At 43.6% G+C, this 20,813-nt stretch overlaps 1 protein-coding gene across 1 annotated transcript in view; it reads right to left on the bottom strand.

Moving 5' to 3' along the window:
• Positions 1-20,813, bottom strand: part of FBXL7 (F-box and leucine rich repeat protein 7) — a 198,051-nt gene that overhangs the window by 8,715 nt on the left and 168,523 nt on the right. The window contains exon 3 of the mRNA XM_054984398.1: positions 1,682-2,293. Coding sequence (XP_054840373.1) covers positions 1,682-2,293 — 612 coding nt within the window. The remainder of the gene's footprint in view (positions 1-1,681; positions 2,294-20,813) is intronic.

The raw sequence follows: 20,813 nt of genomic DNA, 5'->3' as shown, positions 1-20,813 counted from the left end.
AGCAGGTGGCAACACTTGCCCCCTGCCTTCACCCATACCCATACCCATGCCCCCTGCCTTCACCTGATACTGCTCCCGCTGGTATCAGGAGTGGAGTAGGTGGAAATGCCCGCCCCCTTCACCTGGATGGAATCATCCATGGAGCAGGAGGAAATGCCCCCCCCCTTTCACTCAGCCAGAACCAGAAGTGGAGCAGGTGGCAATGTCCGCCCCCCTTCACCTGGCCAGGATCATGCAAGGAGCAGGTGACAATGCCCACCCCTTTCACCCAGCCAGGAACAGGAGCAGAGAAGGAGGCAATACCCACCCCCATTCAACCTGCCAGAATCAGGCACGGAGCAGGAGACAATGCACCTCCCCACTTCACCCATCCTTAATCAGGTGCAGAGTAGGAAGCAACGCCCGTCTCTTCTTCACCCAGCCAGGATCAGGCATGGAGCAGGTGGCAAGGCCCGCCCCTTTATCCAGCTGGGACCAGGAGTGGAGCCTGAGGCAATGCTCCCCCCCATTCACCTGGCCAGAATCAGGCGCAGAGCAGGTGGCAATGCCTGCTTCCCCTTTATCCGGCCAGGACCAGGAGTGGAGCCAGAGGCAATGCCCGCCCTCCCACCTTCATCTGGCTGGGATCAGTGATGGAGTAGGAAATGCCCACCTTCCCGCTCTCCCCTTTCTACAGCCCACTGCATTTCCCCCCACAACTGGCTTTGTTGCTAGTTCATCTATAATTATTGGAACATCAAGGCAACAAGTGTGAGAAACTGCTGCTTCCTGGATTGATAGCTTACAGGTGCTGCTGTATGCCATTGCCAGGCACTAAATCGGGCCTCGGAGCAGACGGGTCTGCCAAGCCACGTTACGTACAACTGAAAATCTGCATCTCTTCATCGGTTCAGCCATTATCTCCAGCAGAGGGTAGTGACGTCTGCACCATTCAGCACTATAAAATTCTCAATGCTTGAGAAGGAACTCCAAACTGAGGCTGTGGTATGCAAGTACATCGGAGTCCTGTCACACCTTCAGGACAATGTTATCTGTGGTATCTATGGCTCCACGCAGTCTCCAGCACAGGGAGGAGCTCGATAGATAGTCAGAGCTCACTCCTTGCAGCTGGTTTCTTGCTGCTTGGATAGTGTCAGCGGCAGTGATAAGAGGAGAGGCCTCCAAGGACAGTTCTCTGTCCTCCAAGGACAGAAAGGCCTCCTGGACCAATCAAATGCAGTCTCAGCCTGGGCTCAGGGGAACGTGTTCCTCTTTGCAGGAGCCTGTTACCACATCAGGCTGACAGTTTGCTTGTGGGCCAAATATATATCTACTGACAGAAGGTAACATTTCACCCGTGAAGAAGTCAGCTCCAATACACACAAGCCCAGGCCAAAGTAAAATTCTTTGTCTTTAAGATACCACGTTACCCTGTTGTTTTTGAATACCTGAAGATGTTCCAAGTTCTGTGGTCTATGATTTTTTACTTACCAAGATATATGAAAGGGGGAAAACCCATCTAAGGTTATTTGGAGAGATCAGCATTAACCTGATAGCAAAGCTCCGTCCAGACACAGACAGAGGTTCTGTTACCAAGTCGGGATTATGTTTACAGAAACATTGAGAATGTTCCAATTAAAATTCACACGCCTTAGCCAAAACCCTCCAGCTTAAGTTCCAGCACAGATATTTATTCTGTTACCTGACACATCCAAGTGTTCTAGGTTTGGACACAGCGACACCACATCAAAGACAGCCTCGTTGGAAATGTTGTAGCAACCGGACACTTCCAGCTGCCGCAGTTCTGGACAGCACTGGGCAATGGTGTACAGTCCTCTGTCCGTGAGCCGCCTGCAGCCATTAACAATAACTGTCTCCAGCATGAGACAGACGTTTGGTGTGTCCTGACAAAGTCGCCTAGTCAGAACCTTTAAAGCCCTGTCCACATTGATTGTCTCGCCGGTCAGGCGAATAGTCCTCCAAAGGCGCGGGTCCCAAGCGAGGTTATACCAGCGGCGACACACGCGGGCACAGCGACACAGCTGATTGGTGGGCAAGAAGGAGAAAATCTGGATCATGGAGTGGTCCGGGAGCCGATCTATGTTTGCCCGTTCCTTCTGAAGCCGAGAGGCAGACCGGATGAGGGGGTGGGTGAGGCGAGTTGGAGGAGGTGAGTGAACCATTGCGATGGTCTCCCCCGTGATAGAAGAGGAAGATGTGGAGGATCCTTTGCCATTCTGGAAGCCATGGGAGTTTGGTGGACATATTAGTGCTGGGCTGGGTGTGCTGACGGTGCGCATGCTCAGGTCAGAATCTGAAAGAAACCACAGGGTAGACTGATGAACACATGCTGTTAGCAGAACCCACATTTTGCCACAGAACAAAGCCTTGCCCTCTTCAGTCACAAGAATTTTGCCTCACGGCAGAAATGCAGTTTAGATGCAAAAGACTCTCTGCTTATTTACAAAGATATTCCTTTCAGCGTCATAATAATGCATTTTATTGATGGAATTTCTATGTGAAAACAAAGATATCCTCTGCCAAACTTCCTCCAAGCTATCATTAAGATTACTTAAGAATATGATGGGAATGTTGAAAACCCAGGGAAGCAAGTGTAAAAGTACGTTTTTTATATCCCCCCCACCCAATATATAGATTGTGTAATAATAAGTTGGAGGGTCCCCCCCTCTCATTTGTCCAGGGTGGTGCAACTTCAAAAGCCCAAACTTGATACTCTGGAGAGCCATAAAATGATCTCCTGGTGTATGGAAAGAGGCTCAAAGCAGCCACAGGAGTGGAGAAAGGAGGTAAAGAGGAAGGAACGGCAGGACTCTAATCTGGAGAGCCAGGTTTGATTCCCCACTCTTCTGCTTGAAGCCAGCTGGGTGACCTTGGATCAGTCACAGGTTCTCGGAGCTCTCTCAGCCCCACCAACCTCACAGGGTGATTGTCCTGAGGATAATAATAACATACTTTGTAAACCGCTCTGAGCAGGCATTAAGTTGTCCTGAAGGGCAGTACATAAATCAAATGTTGTTGTAAATCTGACAGGGGAAGCAGTGGTGGGTTGGGAGTGCTTAGCCCCTTTTCCACTGTATTCCTGAGCTAAATCCTCTCTGATGCTGTTATTTTCCTCACAGTAAAAAAAATAGCCCCCATAAAAATAGTTACAGCTTCTTCATAGTGAGATAAATACCACCTTTTGGGGGAGGGGATCATATGATGAGAGAACAGTGGGGGAGGGGAGAGGGTTATGCCATATTAGGAAAGGTCAAAAAGGGCATCTTCCAAGTATGGGATAGAAAATATTGGAACGTTAATAAATCAAGGTTCCCCCCTCCAATTCTCTCCAAGGGATTTAATGCAAGAGGAAGTCAGAATAAGCATCAAAGCAACTGAAATGTTACCTTTACTGTTATTAGTAAGACAGTTAAGCAATCTGAAGACATTAAACGCATTATGTGAATGCTAAGGAATATAATTACTGCTATTAAAATGGGGGAAATTAGGACCATAGAGACTGGGGGAAAGCAGACATCTACAGAATGTATAGCTATCTAAGCTGCGCACAGGACTATTATACCGACTTAAAGGTCGCAGAGCAACATAGAGATCAAATCAGAGGTCACGAGCTGTAATCCCATATTCTTTCTCCACAGCTGCAGTTTTTTTCCTCCATCTGACTTTGCTTTAATAAGCATGCAGAGAAATTAAAACAGAAAACTGGGTGAGGCTTCCTCAAAAACCTCCTAATCAGACCTTAGCAGAGAAGTACGGAAATGCCAGGCTCACCGGTGTCCGACATTCACAGGACACTGGGTTGACCTTGCACCTCTTTGTGACCAAGGCAGTGTCCACACCCAACCACCCACCCACCTCCACCCCCACCCCCACACGGGCTGATTCCGCACACATTGGATAATGCACTTTAGCAATCGTTTTGAAGTGGATTTTCTGTTTCACACACGAAAAATTCATTTCCAAACAATCTTTAAAGAGGATTGGAAGTGCATTATCCAACGTGTGCAGAATCACTCACACACACACACACCCCTTCCCATATCCTATATATAAATGCAGCATAATTGTCCCACTATTAAGAAAATGGTGTAGGATTCTTACATAGCATGCCCTCCCTACTTTTAGTGATGCCTTTGATTGGCAGCCAACAGTAACAAGGATGTGTGGTGACAAGACTGCTTGCCACAATCAACAACAACAACAACAACAACAACAACAACAACAACAACAACAACAATATATACCACCCTTTAGGACAACTTAATGCCCACTCAGAGCAGTTTACAAAGTATGCTATTATTATCCCCACAACAAAACACCCTGTGAGGTGGGTGGGGCTGAGAGAGCTCTGAGGGAGCTGTGACTGACCCAAGGTCACCCAGCTAGCTTCCAAGTGGAGGAGCGGGGAATCAAACCCGGCTCTCCAGATTAGAGTCCTGCGCTCTTAACCACTACACCAAACTGGCCAATGTTTGGGCAATATAAACACAGAGGCCAGGATGGAAGCTAACCCTGAGTGGACCACAGATTATCTTCTGTGGTGTTTTCTGAACTGTGCTCTAGGATTCCTCGAACGCTTATGAAAGGTCTCTCCACAGAGAGGTCAGAAACAGCTGCGAAGTATACCTGTAAGACAGCTTGCCCCTCAGGGATCAACCTTTCATTGTGAAGGCAGTCACAGGCTAAGGATTATTTTGGACATACTCTCAGTTCTAGACGGCAATGATAAAGTCTGAGGGGCCCAGCCAGTGCTCTTGACCCACTATGGGTCAATTCCAAGAGGGAGAGGTAGTTTCTGAAATCCGTCCATGTATGTGAGATTATTTGGAGAACTGCTGAGGAACAGAAAAAATAGGCTAACACAATCAATGATAAAGGCAATCTGACATCCTGAAAAATTTCAAACACTGTCCAAGAAGCTTTGAAAAGGGTTATAGATCGCTTTGACAAAAGCACATGGAAATAATTGAAAGAGAGCCAAAGGAGCAATTTTTTTTTTAAAAAACCCATTTTGCCGGATCACCCATTCTCATTTTTGTATTGTGGTCTTTTTGGTGTAGTGATTTAAGGGTCAAAGTGGGAACTGGGAGATCCAGGTTTGAATCCCCACTCTGCGTGGAAGCTCAGTGGGTGACCTCGGGGCAGTCACAATCTCTCAGACTAACCTACCTCACAGGTAGGAAGGGAGAAGGATGTTGTAAACGCCTTTTGATATCCACGGGGGGCGGGGGGGGGGAAGCAGCCTACACAATAAATATATAAATATTCTTATCATCATTTTGTAATAAACTTTGAACAGCTAGTTAGGGAGATTTTTTTACACACAAAACACTGAAAAAGAAGACTTTTTAAAACTTCTAGTCAAATGATGTTAATTAATCTTCCAAGGTTTTTGGTTTTACTGAATTCCTATTATTAGTTTACCTCACTGGTGTTTTTCTCCTGCTGAAAATTTTAGACTCTCATATATTTGAAATGTAATAATGTCCATGCTGCTTTCATTGGGTCTTGCATTATTATTATTTATTGTTTTAATCTTCTCACCTTCCTAATCAGTAAAAATCAGTAATTATAGTTCCTCCCAGATATGCACAATCTAGCCTCCCCAATTTATTGCCTCACCTCCAGAGACAGCCATTAAGTTATTGTTTTGGGGGCAGAAGACGCAATCCTACTCTAGGGATCACAGTATAATTGGACTGCCCTGACATGTGCTCAGTGCGTGTGTGTTCTTGGGATCCTAACCACACCCTCAGAGGCATGTCTGAGCCTTCTTGCTACAAAGCGCTGGTTGCTCAAGCTGCTACTCTCTATGGACATCCCCTATCTCCTAGACTGGTAAATATCACCTGATTCTTGAATTTCTCTCTCTTTCTCTCCCTATTTTTTTAGGTCTGTATGTATGCTGTGTGTTTTTTCTGAGTGTTTGCCTTTCACTGCCCCTTAATAAAAACCATTCCTGTTAAACATCCGCCTGTTTATTAGAGAGTCCTCTAAGGGAACGATCCTGGTATACATTGGTGAAGATCTTGGCAGTTACCCCCTCTTGCTGTCTCCTTGTATAATAATTCCCCCCAACTCACAAGGAGAACCCCCTATTTGGGTAATACAGGCACCATGTCGGGGACCCTTGTGCAAGGAATTGCCCTAGAAAATTCCTACATTACTAACAGAGACATCACTTCCAGGAAATGACATCGCCACATCAGCAATGCTTCTCTTCCTTATGTTCCATCCTCCTAAAAGTTCCCAGCAAAAGTTCCCTAAGCTCCCTATCTTTTTTTTCCAAAAGAAGCTCATACCAGCAGTAGGTCAGTTCTGGATGGGAAGTGGATCCATGTACTGGCTATGGAAAGCACAGTTGCTTACTAGTCCTCCAGATCCTCCAGTGGCAATAGCTGCTATTCCAGTCATAGAAAGCCCCTTCCCTTGAATGAGAGCAGCCACTCACAAGCCCTGACTTACAAGAGCCCAGCCCTGCCCACTGTCTGAAAGGCTCACTGGGCACCAAACAAAGTGGTGGTGGCATCATGATGGGGAACCCTGTTGGGGAACCCTGGCTTATGGGTTTGAAAATAAGAACGTTAAACAGTGCCTGTGGGTTCCCCTCGAAATCTGAGAGCAAATGCTAACAGAGACATTGTTGTCCGCTTTTTGGATTCCCGTACCAAAGAAAAAATCATTCAAGAAGCAAGGAAAAGAGGCACGTTTTCTTTTCAAGGGAAAAAAATACAAGTCTTCCAGGACCTGTCGAATGAAACGCTGCTGCATAGGAAAGAGCTTAAGCCTGTCACCTCAACGCTAACTAAAGCAAATATCAGATACAAGTGGGTGTCATCGACTAAGCTACAGGTTGCACATCAAGGCAGAGTTCTTCATGCAGTGGATATAGTCTCTGGCCTGAAACTTCTCACCGATTTGAACTTGCCAACCCAAGACTTGATCGTCAACCCAGCAGAAAACATCTCGGCTCAAAACCTTCCCACTCAAGAGAGATGGATCACAATCCCCACGAAATCATCTTCTTGAGCTAGAGATTGTTCACCAATGTCTCCTGTTTGACTCGGCTTTTGATGCGAAGAGCTTGCAAGGAATAAGGGGGGTGGGGGAGGGGGGGAAGGAAAAGAGGGGGGAAATTTTGGCTTGTTTCTTTTTTGTCTGAGAACTGACTGTTCTCTTCTGTCGCTACCCTTATCTTTTTTCTTTCTTTCTCTCGCTGCCCTTCACCCTTTCATCTCCAGCTATTTCATCTTTTTCTTGCCAATCTGTGGTCGGGGGGGGGGGGAGTGGGAGTTACCTGTTTTTCATTCTAGTTCCCAAATTTCTTAGGGACCTCCAGATATAGGGAGGTAAAGATTTCTTTCCTCCCTATTAGTAGTACAGGAAATTTCTTTCTGTGCTTCTGGAGGGGTTAGCTCTTTGGTTTCAAGGAGCTATAGTTTAGGTTAGTTATGTCTAAGTTGTTACTGGTTGGGGGGTGTTTTGGGTTAGTTGGTACTGTTAATGTTTTCCCCTGGAAGGTCTGGTCATTCTTAGCTTCCTATGGTAAGCCGTGCAAGGTAAAGGAAGAAGCAATTCTTCATTCTAGAGCTGTATTTCTTTTGTCTGAGTTTATTACTTGTACTCTGCATCAGCTTAGCCTCTTCACAATGTTAGGTCATGACAGGGAAAATTAAAATTGTTACTTTCAACTGCAGAGGCTTAAATAACCCCATTAAGCTCAAACGTGTTTCCACAGCTTTAGCACAGCAGAATGCAGATATATTATTTTTACAGGAGACCCATTATAAAAAGGAAATGCCTCAGATACTGAAATCTAATAGATTTAATTTGCAGTTCCAAGCTCCTGGCTCCTCAAACGCAAGGGGGGTTGCAATTGTATTTTCGAAAAATATCAAATTTCAATGGGTAGACTCTGAAGTGGACCCTAGAGGAAGGTTCATATTTATCAAAGGGAACCTGGAGGGGACAAGGGTAACCCTAGCTTCGATTTATGCGCCTAATGATAAGCAACTTGATTTTTTGCATGAAACCTTTTCCAACCTATGTATGTTTGCTGAAGGTGAGATTCTGATTGGGGGGGACTTTAATTGTATAGCTGATTTAAATCTGGATCGGTCCCAGAGGGATGGGAGACGTTGCAAGAAAATACCACGTCAACTGAAACTACAAATGTTGTTCGATAAATTTGCTTTTAAGGATGTCTGGCGAGCTCACCATGGAGTAGAGAAAGATTTCACTTATTTTTCAGCCCGGCATCAAGTTCATACCAGAATCGATTTTATTCTGGCCTCCAGTAAACTTTATCAAAATTTAATTTCTTCTAATATTGGGAGTAAAATCTGGTCAGATCATGCCTGGGTGGAAAGTCACTTGAATTTAGATGATAAAATAAAACAAGAAACTCATTGGCTATTAAATAAATCTCTTTTATTAAACCCATCTATACATAAAGAAATAGAGAAAGTACTTGAAAATTATTTTAAAGAGAACGTTGCAGGGGAGGTCTCCCAGGCAACAATTTGGGATGCTATGAAGGCAGTGGTCAGAGGGAAAATCATCTCAGTAGCCTCCTTCTACAAGAAAGAAAGAGAGAAATTCAGATTGGACATTTTAAGCAAAATCCAAGCACTAGAAATTAAGCATAAAAAATTTAATAATAAAAAAGTTTACAAACAACTTCTGCTTGAAAGAAAGAAGTTGGAATCTCTAGAGTCCTCTAAAATCAAGAAGAACTTACTTTTCTTAAAACAGAAATTTTGGCACAGAGGTCCTGGAACACTTCGCTTGCTTGCTTGGAAAGTGAAAAAAAAGATCTCAGCCCGCCAAATTAATCTGATTAAAAAAGGCAATAAGGATTATACTTCCAATAACAGGGAAATGTTGGAAGTATTTTACAACTTCTACTCTAAGCTCTATAGAACCACAAACCCATTTATATCTGATATTGACAACTTCTTAGCATCCTGCACCTCCCTAAAAAGTCTTACGCCAGCGCATAGGGAATTCTTGGAGTTGCCCATTTCTCTCCAAGAAATCACAGAGATTATCAAGAAGCTTAAACTTAACAAAACTCCCGGCAGGGACGGTTTTCCTGCCGAATTTTATAAAAGCTTCACACATAGTTTAGCAGAACCACTCAGGCTGACTTGCAATGCAATTCTTACCCAGGGCATCTTCCCTCAGTCATGGAATGAAGCCTCGGTCATTGTGATCCCCAAAAAAGGTAAAGATGTCAAAGGTAAAGATGATGTGATCCCATCATCCTATCGTCCGATTTCTTTGCTGAATCAGGATGCTAAAATCTTTACAGCTATATTGGCCAACAGATTAAACAAAATCATTAATCATTACGTTCACCCTGACCAAACCGGCTTCATTCCACACAGAAACATGGCAGACAATGTGCGTAAATCTCTTAATATAATCAATCATTGCATTACCTATCAAATGGAGGCTCTCTTGTTGTCACTTGATGCAGAAAAAGCGTTTGACAGCTTGGAAACTAATTACCTTCTGAGACTCCTGTCAAAAATGGGTTTTGGCCAAACTTTTATACGATCAATCAGCTTACTTTATGCCAACCCTATGGCCCGGTTAAAAATAAATGGTATAAATTCAAAGGATATTAAACTTACAAGAGGGACCAGGCAGGGCTGCCCCTTGTCACCACTACTGTTCGCCCTTGCTATAGAACCTCTGGCGGAATCCATAAGACAATCAGCTGAGATCAAAGGCATTAGAATAAAAAGTCATGAATATAAAATTTCTCTCTTTGCTGATGATATGGTTCTGTATATCTCTCACCCTTCTGCTTCATTACCTCCCTTGGAAGACAAGTTACATACCTTTGGTCAACTATCAGGTCTTAAAATTAATAAATCTAAATCTGAAATTTATCCTATTAATTTATCCCCAGACACACAAGCTCAGATAGCCTCCAATTATGAATACCAATGGATCAGCAAGAACTGGGTCTATTTAGGAATCACGATCCCTGTCAACCTAGCAAATTTAAAGGAATCTAATTTTAAAACCCTAGAACTCAAAGTTATAGGAGAATTTAAAGAATGGAGCAAGTTGACTTTATCCTGGGCTGAAAGAATACAACTGGTCAAAACCATGATTTTACCACTTTTCTTATTTAATTTTCGTATGCTGCCTATTAATCTCACTGATCAAGATATCCAAAAGTGGCAAACTCTTATAAATAAATTTATTTGGGCTAATAAACGTCCTAGACTTAATTTTTCAACCATGAAACGTTCAACCAAAAAGGGTGGCTTGGCTATTCCAGACCTAAAATGTTATTATATGGCAGCACAGCTAGCAAACATAGTGCTTCTTTTGCATTCCTCAGATAGTTCAGACTGGACATATGCTGAAACTGCACATCTTCTTCCCCATGATATAAAGGATATAATTTGGACAGACCCTAAACACAGGCCTACCCAAACTCTTGCCAATCCATTTTTGAAATCTACTATATCTGTATGGGACAGGGTAAGAAACTATCTAGCTCCTACACCGTCACCACTATCATCCTTCCTGGACCAATCGTGGTTTCCACCAGGTCAGGATTTAATTTCATTTCAGCAATGGAAGGTAATTAAGAAATCTAGGATCATTGACATCACCAAACATGGGGCCATCCTAACTAAGGAGCAAATAGAAGGGGATACAGAGGTTGTGGTCCCTTGGTATCAATACTTACAATTATCTCACCTTATAGGCAGCCAATTATTTGTCGACTCCTGGAAACGGGAGTTAACAGATTTTGAACGTTTATTAAAAAAAATAGAACCTCATCGTAAAGGCCTCATAGCTAGCATCTATTCTAATTTAAACTCACAGAATGATCAATCCTCATTAAGGTACCAATTGAAATGGAATACGGACTGCAGTACCCCCTTAACAGAGGAGCAATGGTCCACAATATGGTCTGGCAAGCCCCTAAATTCGAACGCAATCAATATCAAAATGTCTTCTTTTAAATTGTTGTCGAGATGGTACATGACTCCTCAATTACTACACCAAATTAATCCCAATTTAACACCGCTCTGTTGGAAAAAGTGTGGTCAAATTGGTGACTATATCCATTTGTGGTGGTCTTGCCCCAAGATCCAATCATTCTGGGACTTAATTTCAAGGAAAATTAAGGAGATTACAGATTATGAACTGCTCATGACTCCAGAATCAATTTTGCTGGGTCTTTGGGAAGACCCTGTCATACCAAAGGTGCGGAAAAATTTAATATTTATGTTACTTGCTGCTGCAAAAATGCTTCTAGCAGCACACTGGAAATCAGACAAGCTTCCAAAGCTACAACAGTGGGTTCAGAAAGTATGGGATATTTTTATTATGGAAAAAATAGCAGACCACCTTCATTCTATTGATAAACCACAGTATGAGTCATCATTCTTTACGCAATGGTTGCCCTTTTTGAATTACTTATACAATACTAATCAACTGCCTAATGCTGACATCAATACTTTTAGCTTCTTAGCTATATTATGAGAATATCTCCTCACTGTTCCCCCTTGCACTGTTTTTGTAGTCTATTACATTGGCTTTGTTATTGTTATTGACCATTCCAAGGTTTGTTTCTTGTATTATTGTTATATGTATTTATGAATATTGTAAATTGTAAAATGAAAAATAAATAGTTTAAAAAAAAAAAACAGTGCCTGGAGACAAATCAGCATTGCTTCACCTACAGAACTCCTTCCACCTCCACAGGGAGATTAGGCCAGTATTATTAATTTGTAGGCTTGTTCTCTGGATGACCCAAAATGATGCACATGAAATACTTTAAGTCCCTTGCATATGTAAGGATGACTATTGTTAATATTAAATTAATCCATAAATGTTGTTACATGTCCCAAAATATGTTAACTAATAATTAACATAGCATAAAGATATATCAATGGAGGAAAGAAAGCATGATATAGCCTGAGCTCAGAAGCTAAGCAGTGTCAGTACTTGGATGAGGAACCACCAAGGAAGGCTCTGCAGAGGAAGGCACTGGCAAACCACCTCTGCTTCTCACTTGCCTTTAAAGTCCTTTGCTGGGGACACCGTAAGTTAACTGTGACTTGACGACATTTTCCACACAAAAAAGATATACCCAATCCAATGGGAACCTTACAGGCATTTCAATGAACACAAAAAGCTCCACTTTTTCAGTTACAGAGAAAGGGCAAGCATAAGACCACGAAGGGATGCAGGAGTAGGCTAGTGGTATACAAACTACAAGGTTTAGGTTTTCTTTAAAAAATAATTACCTCCGTTAATTTGTTTTGCTATTTATTTCCCACCCCATTGATTGGTTTCCCCTTCCGCCTACTTATTGTGTGGCACTGAATACTGCTTTTGGACTGTTGTGGCCTTGGGGGCGGGCATCTGGCACAAGCTAAGAACCTCCTTCCTGCTTTTGTTAGCTCCAAGCCTGGCCTGGCTGGCATCAGCCTCAGTAGGAAAACAAGAGAAGGAAACCTTGCATGTCATTTATTTTATCTCCTCTCCCTCCTCATCTTCTTTGAACTTTAAACCAGATAGCCAGGCATAAGAAGAATGATCAAAATGTCAACCAATGGATGCCATTATTTTGTACTTTAGTTCTAACAATGTCACAAGTGAAAATGGCTTTTGAGTTTAATTATTTGATTGGCTGATATCCAAACGTCCTTTTCCAATGTAGATTTGCCTCTTCCACTAAAGTGAATTGGGAAAGCATCAACATTTTTGGACAGAACTTTAGATAATTATTTAATGTTTGACTGGCTTAAGGTCACCCAGTCAGCTTCCATGGCAGAGTGGACATTCAACCCTGAGTCTCCTAAACTCAGACTCCTAGTCTGACAATCTAATAGCAGGTCTCTAAATTTCCCACATGTCAAATAACTGGAGGTGCTTTTATATTATTCTCCCCAGTATGAAGTTCTAGCTGTCAACCCACAGTCGTGGAAAGAAAGAGAATCAATGTATTGTCGAAGGCTTTCACGGCCGGAGAACGATGGTTGTTGTGGGTTTTCCGGGCTGTATTGCCGTGGTCTTGGCATTGTAGTTCCTGACGTTTCGCCAGCAGCTGTGGCTGGCATCTTCAGAGGTGTAGCACCAAAAGACAGAGATCTCTCAGTGTCACAGTGTGGAAAAGATGTTGGCAGGTCATTTGTATCTACTCCTCCTGAGGCTACTCCAACCCCACCCCTCCTGAGTAGATACAAATGACCTGCCAACATCTTTTCCACACTGTGACACTGAGATCTCTGTCTTTTGGTGCTACACCTCTGAAGATGCCAGCCACAGCTGCTGGCGAAACGTCAGGAACTACAATGCCAAGACCACGGCAATACAGCCCGGAAAACCCACAACAACCATAGAAAGAGAATCTTTAATGACAATGTAGTTAATTCTAGTTTAATGCACACATGACTATTTTCACCATCATTTTCTACCAAACAGTGTAAGAACTTGCTTTATACAGGCACATAATTGCAACACTCGTTTAAAATCTGGGAATGTGTATTTAGATTATGCTGACATTGGGAACTCAAAACTGAAGATGCCGGCCACTATATGTCTCTGACTGATGGTTGTAATGACAGTTTCCCTCCAATTCGAAGGACTTTTGTTGACACAGAGAAAAGTTCAAGGTGAACCAGGCTTGCTTGATTAAGGAGGAGTGACTCTATAGGGGAGTAAACTGTCACCCTCTGTACTATATAGAAACAGAAGTTAGTTGGTGGGATACGGGCATAAACAGATATAGGGTTCAATCCAACCAGCTTTCTACTGTTGAAAAAGGGAGAAAGGCATCCTCTTGTCCACCCAAAAAGCTATGCTGAAGATCTAGGGATGGGGCAATCTCTTCAAGAAGACCCAATGAAATGTAGACCCAACATTCTGTATGGTTGCATTCCTTTCTTTCGGGTAGCAAGGAAGAGAAGAGAGGATCTTACTTCTAATTGAGGCATTCAGAACTGCTGTAGATATTTTTGATGCTGCGAGTTGAGGTTTGCACCAGCACACAGGCGTGTCAAAAGGGTTTGAGGAGGTTCACTCCCTGTCTGCATCCACACTGTGACAATTCAGAGCCATTCACAGCAGCAAAGAAGCACCCATGTGATCGAGTAAGAAGTGAATTCACACTCCAGCCCAGCTATCTTACAGACTCCCCTCCCCATTTCTTTCCAGATGATCTGGACAAAAACGACATGCACCTTTTGTTTCACATCAGAGGCTTACTTTTAAAATGAAAGAAAACTGGGAATTCGGATGAATCAGTAGATTGCTGTAACAGATTACTTGACTGTTATTTTGCAATAGTACAATAGCAACTGATTTTTAAAAAGGACTCTCAGAAAAGTCTCTGGTGGCACAACTGGAAAGGTGGCAGCTGCGAGGGGCGAATGGAAGAATGGTACTGATAGGGGTGGGAATTAAAAAATGTCTACTTTCTCATCCATATGGTATCAGCCAGGGCCACAAACTCTTTAACATTCAGCAGGAGCAAGAAATAGAAGTGCCTCCCTGCCTTTAATAACGGATTCGCCTGCAGTACAACGTGCAAGCAAAACCTTCAAATCCATTTTTTTTCTCTCGTTGTAGAAATCTGGAAATAATTTCTCTCATAGCCAGTTCTGTCCCTTGCCACTTGGCAAGAACAATTTTTTGCTTCCCGTATTTTGAATAGAACTAAAAATACCACGGTTGCTTTTGTTTAACAAACAAAAAAACCCAGCACTCTGCATAGGCTGAGGTTGCCAAAATTTGGGGGGGGGGGTTGCATCAGCATCTTTGCCAGACTGGCAACTCAGAGAAGTGTTTGTCATGGCCATAAAGTCTCATGGAAGAGCTGGGGAATGGGGTGGGGAGAGGGGCATTCGTACTCCAGACAAGTAACATGAATAACCATGTGTTTATATGTTATACAGTAATTCTGGGTTAAACTAAACACATTTCGGGTGGGGGTGGAAACCTTGCACAAGGACTTGAGTGCTATTACTGCAATTCTGCAGCAATTACATAAGAGGAGAGCAAACTATAATTCCTTAGGGAAAAAGGCTTATCTTTAGAGCAAACTACAGAATAGTTTCCATCTCTACGACTCTGCAGACTCTCTTAAAAAAAAAATCTCGTAATATAAAAATCGAGCAAATGAGTGAAGAGAAAGTTTTCTGAAAAGACAGGCTGAATTTACTGCTTCGAGTGCTGTGTGAGACAGCAGGGTTGGATCGAGTGGTGCAGGGCTCAATCCAGCCCCAACGGCTCCCAGAATGTTCCTGTCGTCCAACACCCCCTCCCCCTTTATATACCTTTATGCATGTTATCCCTTCTCCTGAGCTCAAGGCTGGCCATTTCCACACTGCTTACCTTCCCTCGGAACGACTTGAAACATCGTGCAAAAAACGCAGATTGCGTTTGCGCAATGTCGTGCAAATCTCGTGCGAGAAAACACAATCTTCTGCGTTTTTTGCGTGATGTTCCGGGTCGTTCTGAGGGAAGGTAATCAGTGTGGAAACGGCCACTCTCTTTGCTTTTCAAGGGATACAGATTGAATGTTAATCGTCTCTTACTTTTTGTCTGAAGCTTGGCAGGGGGCAGGCTGTCATTTTTTCTTCTCTTCCTACCCCGAGCTAGACACGTTTATCGAGAAAAACACCTTGGGGAATAAAATCAGTCCCAAGAAGGAAGGGAGGGGAAGAAGTGGCTCTGTGACAGGGGAATCCAGGTTTCCCCTGAGCCGGATCCAAGAGAGAAGTTGCTCCTTGTACCTGAAATGCCCCAAGCGTGCTTCCATGGCAGGTTTACCATTAACATTATCAATGTCTCTGCGCCCCTACTGTTGGTATTTGCCTCTGCTATAGTCCAGCTGCTCGCTGAACGGACTTGAGTGAGCTGCGGAGGTCCCCAGAGGAAGCCTGTCTCCCAGTCCCTGATGGCAGAAGGGCATTGAAGAGTTCTTGCTTCAGTTGGAAAGAGAGAGAAACCAGACTTGACTTGGGAAATCTGTGACTCCCCGGGTTGCCAGCAGCTCTGGAGAAAAATGTCCTGGTCCCTAAAAATGTGTGGAAATGGTTAGCTGAAGCTTTACATGACATGGAGTCAAATTAGATTACTGGGTAAATAATATCTAGGGTTGCCAGCCTCCAGGTGGGGGCTGGAGATCTCCCAGAATTAAAACTGATCTCCAGCCGACAGAGATTAGTTCACCTGGAGAAAATGGCTGCTTTGTAGGGTGAACTCTAGGGCACTCCCCAAGTCCCACCCACTCCAGGCTCCACCCCCAAATCTCCAAATATTTCCAAAGCATGAGTTGGCAATCCTAGTAACATCCCATGAAGCCTTTTGCATACTTATATACATTTATTTGACAGTAAGCTTCACCAATATTAAAGCTGAGATGGGATTCTGGAAAATTAGTGGGATATTGGGGGAGACCGTTGCGCTCCTGGGAGACAAACCAAGATTTAGAGGACTTAGCCGTGTTAGTCTGTAGTAGCAAAATCGAAAAGAGTCCAGTAGCACCTTTAAGACTAACCAACTTTACTGTAGCATAAGCTTTCGAGAATCACAGTTCTCTTCGTCAGATGCGACGAGAACGAAGAGAACTGTGATTCTCGAAAGCTTATGCTACAGTAAAGTTGGTTAGTCTTAAAACCAAGATTTGAAAGTGTCAATCAGAACATGTCTCCTAATGTTCATTCTTGAGCCGATCGACAAATATGGGTAGTGTATAAGAGGAACCATAAGAAAATAAACCCTGACAAACACCAGCAACTGTTTGACATACAAGCAATACAGTGTACCCTTTTGCCGGGCTCTCTACTATACCACCAGCCACGACAATCTCCCTCTAAAATTTCTGGAGCCCTTTCTTTTGTTTTATTATAAATACATAGAGTGAAATTACAGAGAATGTAAACTTGGCGGGGCGATCCAACTTACACAACAAAACAAGAAAGGGATTGTGGAGTCAGACTATTTTACTGGATGCAACCCAGCCCGCCGTTTTCTCATAAGTGTGTGTACAGTCTTGGTCTTCAATAACAAGGACCCTCACATTTATGAGAGCAATTAGTCTTTGTTTAGAAGGGCTTATTTGTCTGTCTCCTACATTTTTTTTCCTGCTTCCCACCCTCTTTTCTTTGCCTAAAGCAAACAATTCACTGTTTAGATTCTTTAATTGAGGGTTGGCCATGTCCAATGTTTGCTTCATGCAAGGAAATCTCTCTTACATCCACTACGATTTGGAGATAGAGAACTTTCATGAAATCTTTCATGCCAACTTTATGAGGAGAGGCTATAGGGGAACATGTGTTGACTCAGGCGTATACAAAGAGATTTTTCTTTTCTTGGTAGCTTCTCTGGAAGAGGAAAATAAGGATATTTGGGTTAGGAACTCTGATTCAAAGCTCTGCATGTACAGCGATGCACAAATGGAGCTCCTGAAGTGGAAGGCCCCAGACCCAAGCTGCATCCTTTCAAGTTTTTAATTTTTGTTCCAGAATCTTTCAATAAACATCTAAGTGCATTACACAGCATTTCTCTGAGGGTTTTTTTGGTCCAAACTCTGGATTTTTTTCAGTATGGTGCAAAAGGCCAAAAGGGCTGACTTTCAAAGTTTCAGAGAACTTGATCTAGAAGAAAAAAAGGGGGGAACAGACATTATGAAATGTTGCTTAATCCTAAAGTGATGCTATTCGGGTGTTTTAAGAGTTGTGTTGGAAATGACGGTACAGGATTGGTTGCATGCTGTTAATAGTGGCAAGAATGTGTGCGGCAGTGCGACTCAAGATCTACTGTTAATAATAGATAAAGGGATTTGGAATGTGGCCTTCTCAACAAAAAATAAGAGGATTCAGGGGTTGGACCACCTTTCCAATGGGAAAAGGCTGAAGAGTCTGGGATTTTTCAGTTTAGAAAAGAGACAATTAAGTGGGGACGAAATATTTATGAAATTATGCCCTGGTTTATAAAATTATGCTCCCTGTGCCAAAATACTAGAATGCCAAGCACCCAATGAAGTTGATAGGCAGTAGATTCAGGATAGACAAAAGGAAATACTTCTATATTAAACAAGTGATTAAAAGGTGGAATTCACTGCCAAAGGATGTAGTGATGGCCGCAGGTATTGATGGCTTTAAAATGTGATTAGAGGACATTCATGGAGGACAGATCGGTCTATCAATGGCTACTAGCCACTCACATTCAGAGGCAGTAAACTTCTAAATACCAGAGCCGGGAGACGACATCAAGGGAAGGCCTCAGCCAATATGCTCTGTCTTGGCCCTCCAGAATAACCGGTTGGCCGCTATGTAAGACAGGACTACATGAACCGCTGCCAGACTACATGAACCGCTGGTCTGATCCAGCAGGGCTCTTATGTTCTAATCAAGTGGATAAAAATTGGATTTTGTCTAGGAAACACTGGAATACCAATTTCCATGTCTGTTAGGCTACATGTATTGTTTTCTTTGATATAAAAATAACTAAACAGGGAGGGCGAAAATTTACAGGGTATGACTCAAGGAAGTACCTGAGCCTTGAAACAAGTTCTGCTGCTGTCTCTTAGCTAATCTACAAGGCCCAAGCTTGGGGAAGCTCTCCAACACAACAGATCTAAGCTGCTGTTTGCTGTAACAGCTGGAATGGACTTTCCATGTTCCCTTTTTCTGCTGTCTTCCACGTAGCTCAATTCCTTGCTTGTGCATCAATAAGCATATGACTGCAGTCTGGTTCTCATCAAGGTCATCTAGCCCAGCATTCTTTCCCCAATAGCAGCCAGCCACATCTCCCTGGGAAGTTCATGAGCAGGCCACGAAGACGGGAGTCTTCCACTGTGTTAGCAGTAGACATGGGCACAAACCAGAAAAAAACCGAACCATGGGGTTCATGCGGTTTCCACGAACCACGAACCGGCATGGAACTGGCCCAGTTACAAACTGGTTTGTGGGGTTTAAAGGCAGGGAAAGGGGCATTTAATCGTTTAAAGGGCCCTTTTCTGCCACTTGCAAGGGGCAGGACCTTTTAAATGGCCCAACCCCCAGCCCCCACTCCCCCAGCCCCAGCCCCAACCCCTAGCCCCTCACCCCCCCAGCCACCCACTTACCTTCCCTCTGATGCTGGAGGCCTCCTTCGCTGCCCGCACAACAGAGAAGAAGGCCAAAAATGCCCTTTCTGCCCCTCAAATGGCAGCCACAGCTGCCATTTGAGGAGCGGAAAGGCTGTTTTTGGCTTCCTCTGCTGCCCTATGTGCCCACAAGGCAGCGGAGGAGGCGAAAAAGAGCCCTCCCGCCCTTGGCAAGGGGGGATCCCCCCCCACCTGATAGTTTAAAGGGACCTGCCACTTGCAAGTGGTAGGAAAAGTTTAAATGGCCATTTCCCCCGGGGAAATGACCATTTAAACTGGCCCTTTAATACAAACCAAACGAACCAGTAGTCCAGTTCATGGAAACCAGCTTCTGCGAACCCCGAACCGGGCTGGTTTGTGGGTTTTTTTGGTTCGTATTTAGGTTTGTGCCCATCTCTAGTTAGCAGTCAGGCCCCCTCCTCATACTGAATGGGCAATTTATGAATGTAATATCATAAAACCCTTCCTCATGCCATAAGCACAAAACACTGCCTGGCCAGTCAGAATGGATGCCAACCCCAGCTGAAGTTGGAAAATTACCAGAAGGTGTGTCTAGCTGCCCTTCCACGCCTCAGAGATGCACATAAGTGAAAGAAAGAGGTCTTCCAGGAGTTCCTGCTTTATCTCATCGACTCTCTTCAGTGCCTTCCCTCACCCACCTTCCCAATCTGAATTTTTCAGGGACCTGATAGTTTTCCCCATTCAGCAACTGCTAGGTCATCAAGCCCCATTCACACCCTTTGTTTACCTTAGGTAGAGCCATTAAGCCTCTCCTAACTTGCTGCCCAAATCTCTGGACAAGTCATCAAGCTGTTATCTTTGAGGCAAGATGTCAGTTTTACCTCAGACCACGTTTTGTCCTATAATTAGATTCCCCAGCTCTGTATGTGAGTTCTGGATCCAAAGACCCACCTTCAAGTTCACTTGAGCCTCCTCTCTGTGAAATGCTGGTCATTTTGCTGCTGTTCCCATGGACCTCTCCTCCTCTTCAGGACTGGTAAAGATCACCCCATCCCAACTACTCTCTGCCACTTTCCTCCCTGTTTTCTAGCTAGCCTTGGATATGTTCTCTGTGTGTTTTACTGTATGCTTGCCCTCCATTTCTCAGTTAAAAGAAAACTTCCCTGTAGAACATTTGTCTTTTTATTTGAGAGTTCTCTAAGGGAACAATCCTGGTATATATTGGTAGAGATCCATTACCCCCTCTCACTGTATTTCCTTGAATACTAATTCCCACAACTCACAAGGAGAACCCCATTAGGGTAACAACTGTTTGTCCCTTTACTGCTGTATCAGAGCCATCAACAGTCTGTTTTTCATAGTGGCCAACTAGATATTTCAAGCCCACAAACAGGAAATGGTGGCAACAGCTCCCACTACCTGTTTCCCCTCCCAGCGACTGACATTCAGATGTGCAGTGCCTCTGAACGCATCATCTCTGTTTCGTTGTGATGGCTAAAGCAGTTGATATCTTCCAATCACACAGCCCTTTGGATCCTAGCCAACGCCTCACTCATGTCAAAAGCTAGATTGTCACATTCGGTAGTACCATTTGAAACATTGCTAGGAGGCAGAAGGCCAACAACTGCTGCTTTCTTGTGAGGGACAAACTACATGTTACAAATTTTAATGTGTTGTGTTTGGGGCTTTCCTGACATGACTTTGACTCAGGCAGTCA

The sequence above is a fragment of the Eublepharis macularius genome, chromosome 7 (assembly GCF_028583425.1).
Source record: "Eublepharis macularius isolate TG4126 chromosome 7, MPM_Emac_v1.0, whole genome shotgun sequence".
Lineage (NCBI taxonomy): Eukaryota > Metazoa > Chordata > Lepidosauria > Squamata > Eublepharidae > Eublepharis > Eublepharis macularius.
The sequence above is the reverse complement of the archived record's forward strand: the minus strand, read 5'-3'. Positions and strand labels throughout refer to the sequence as shown.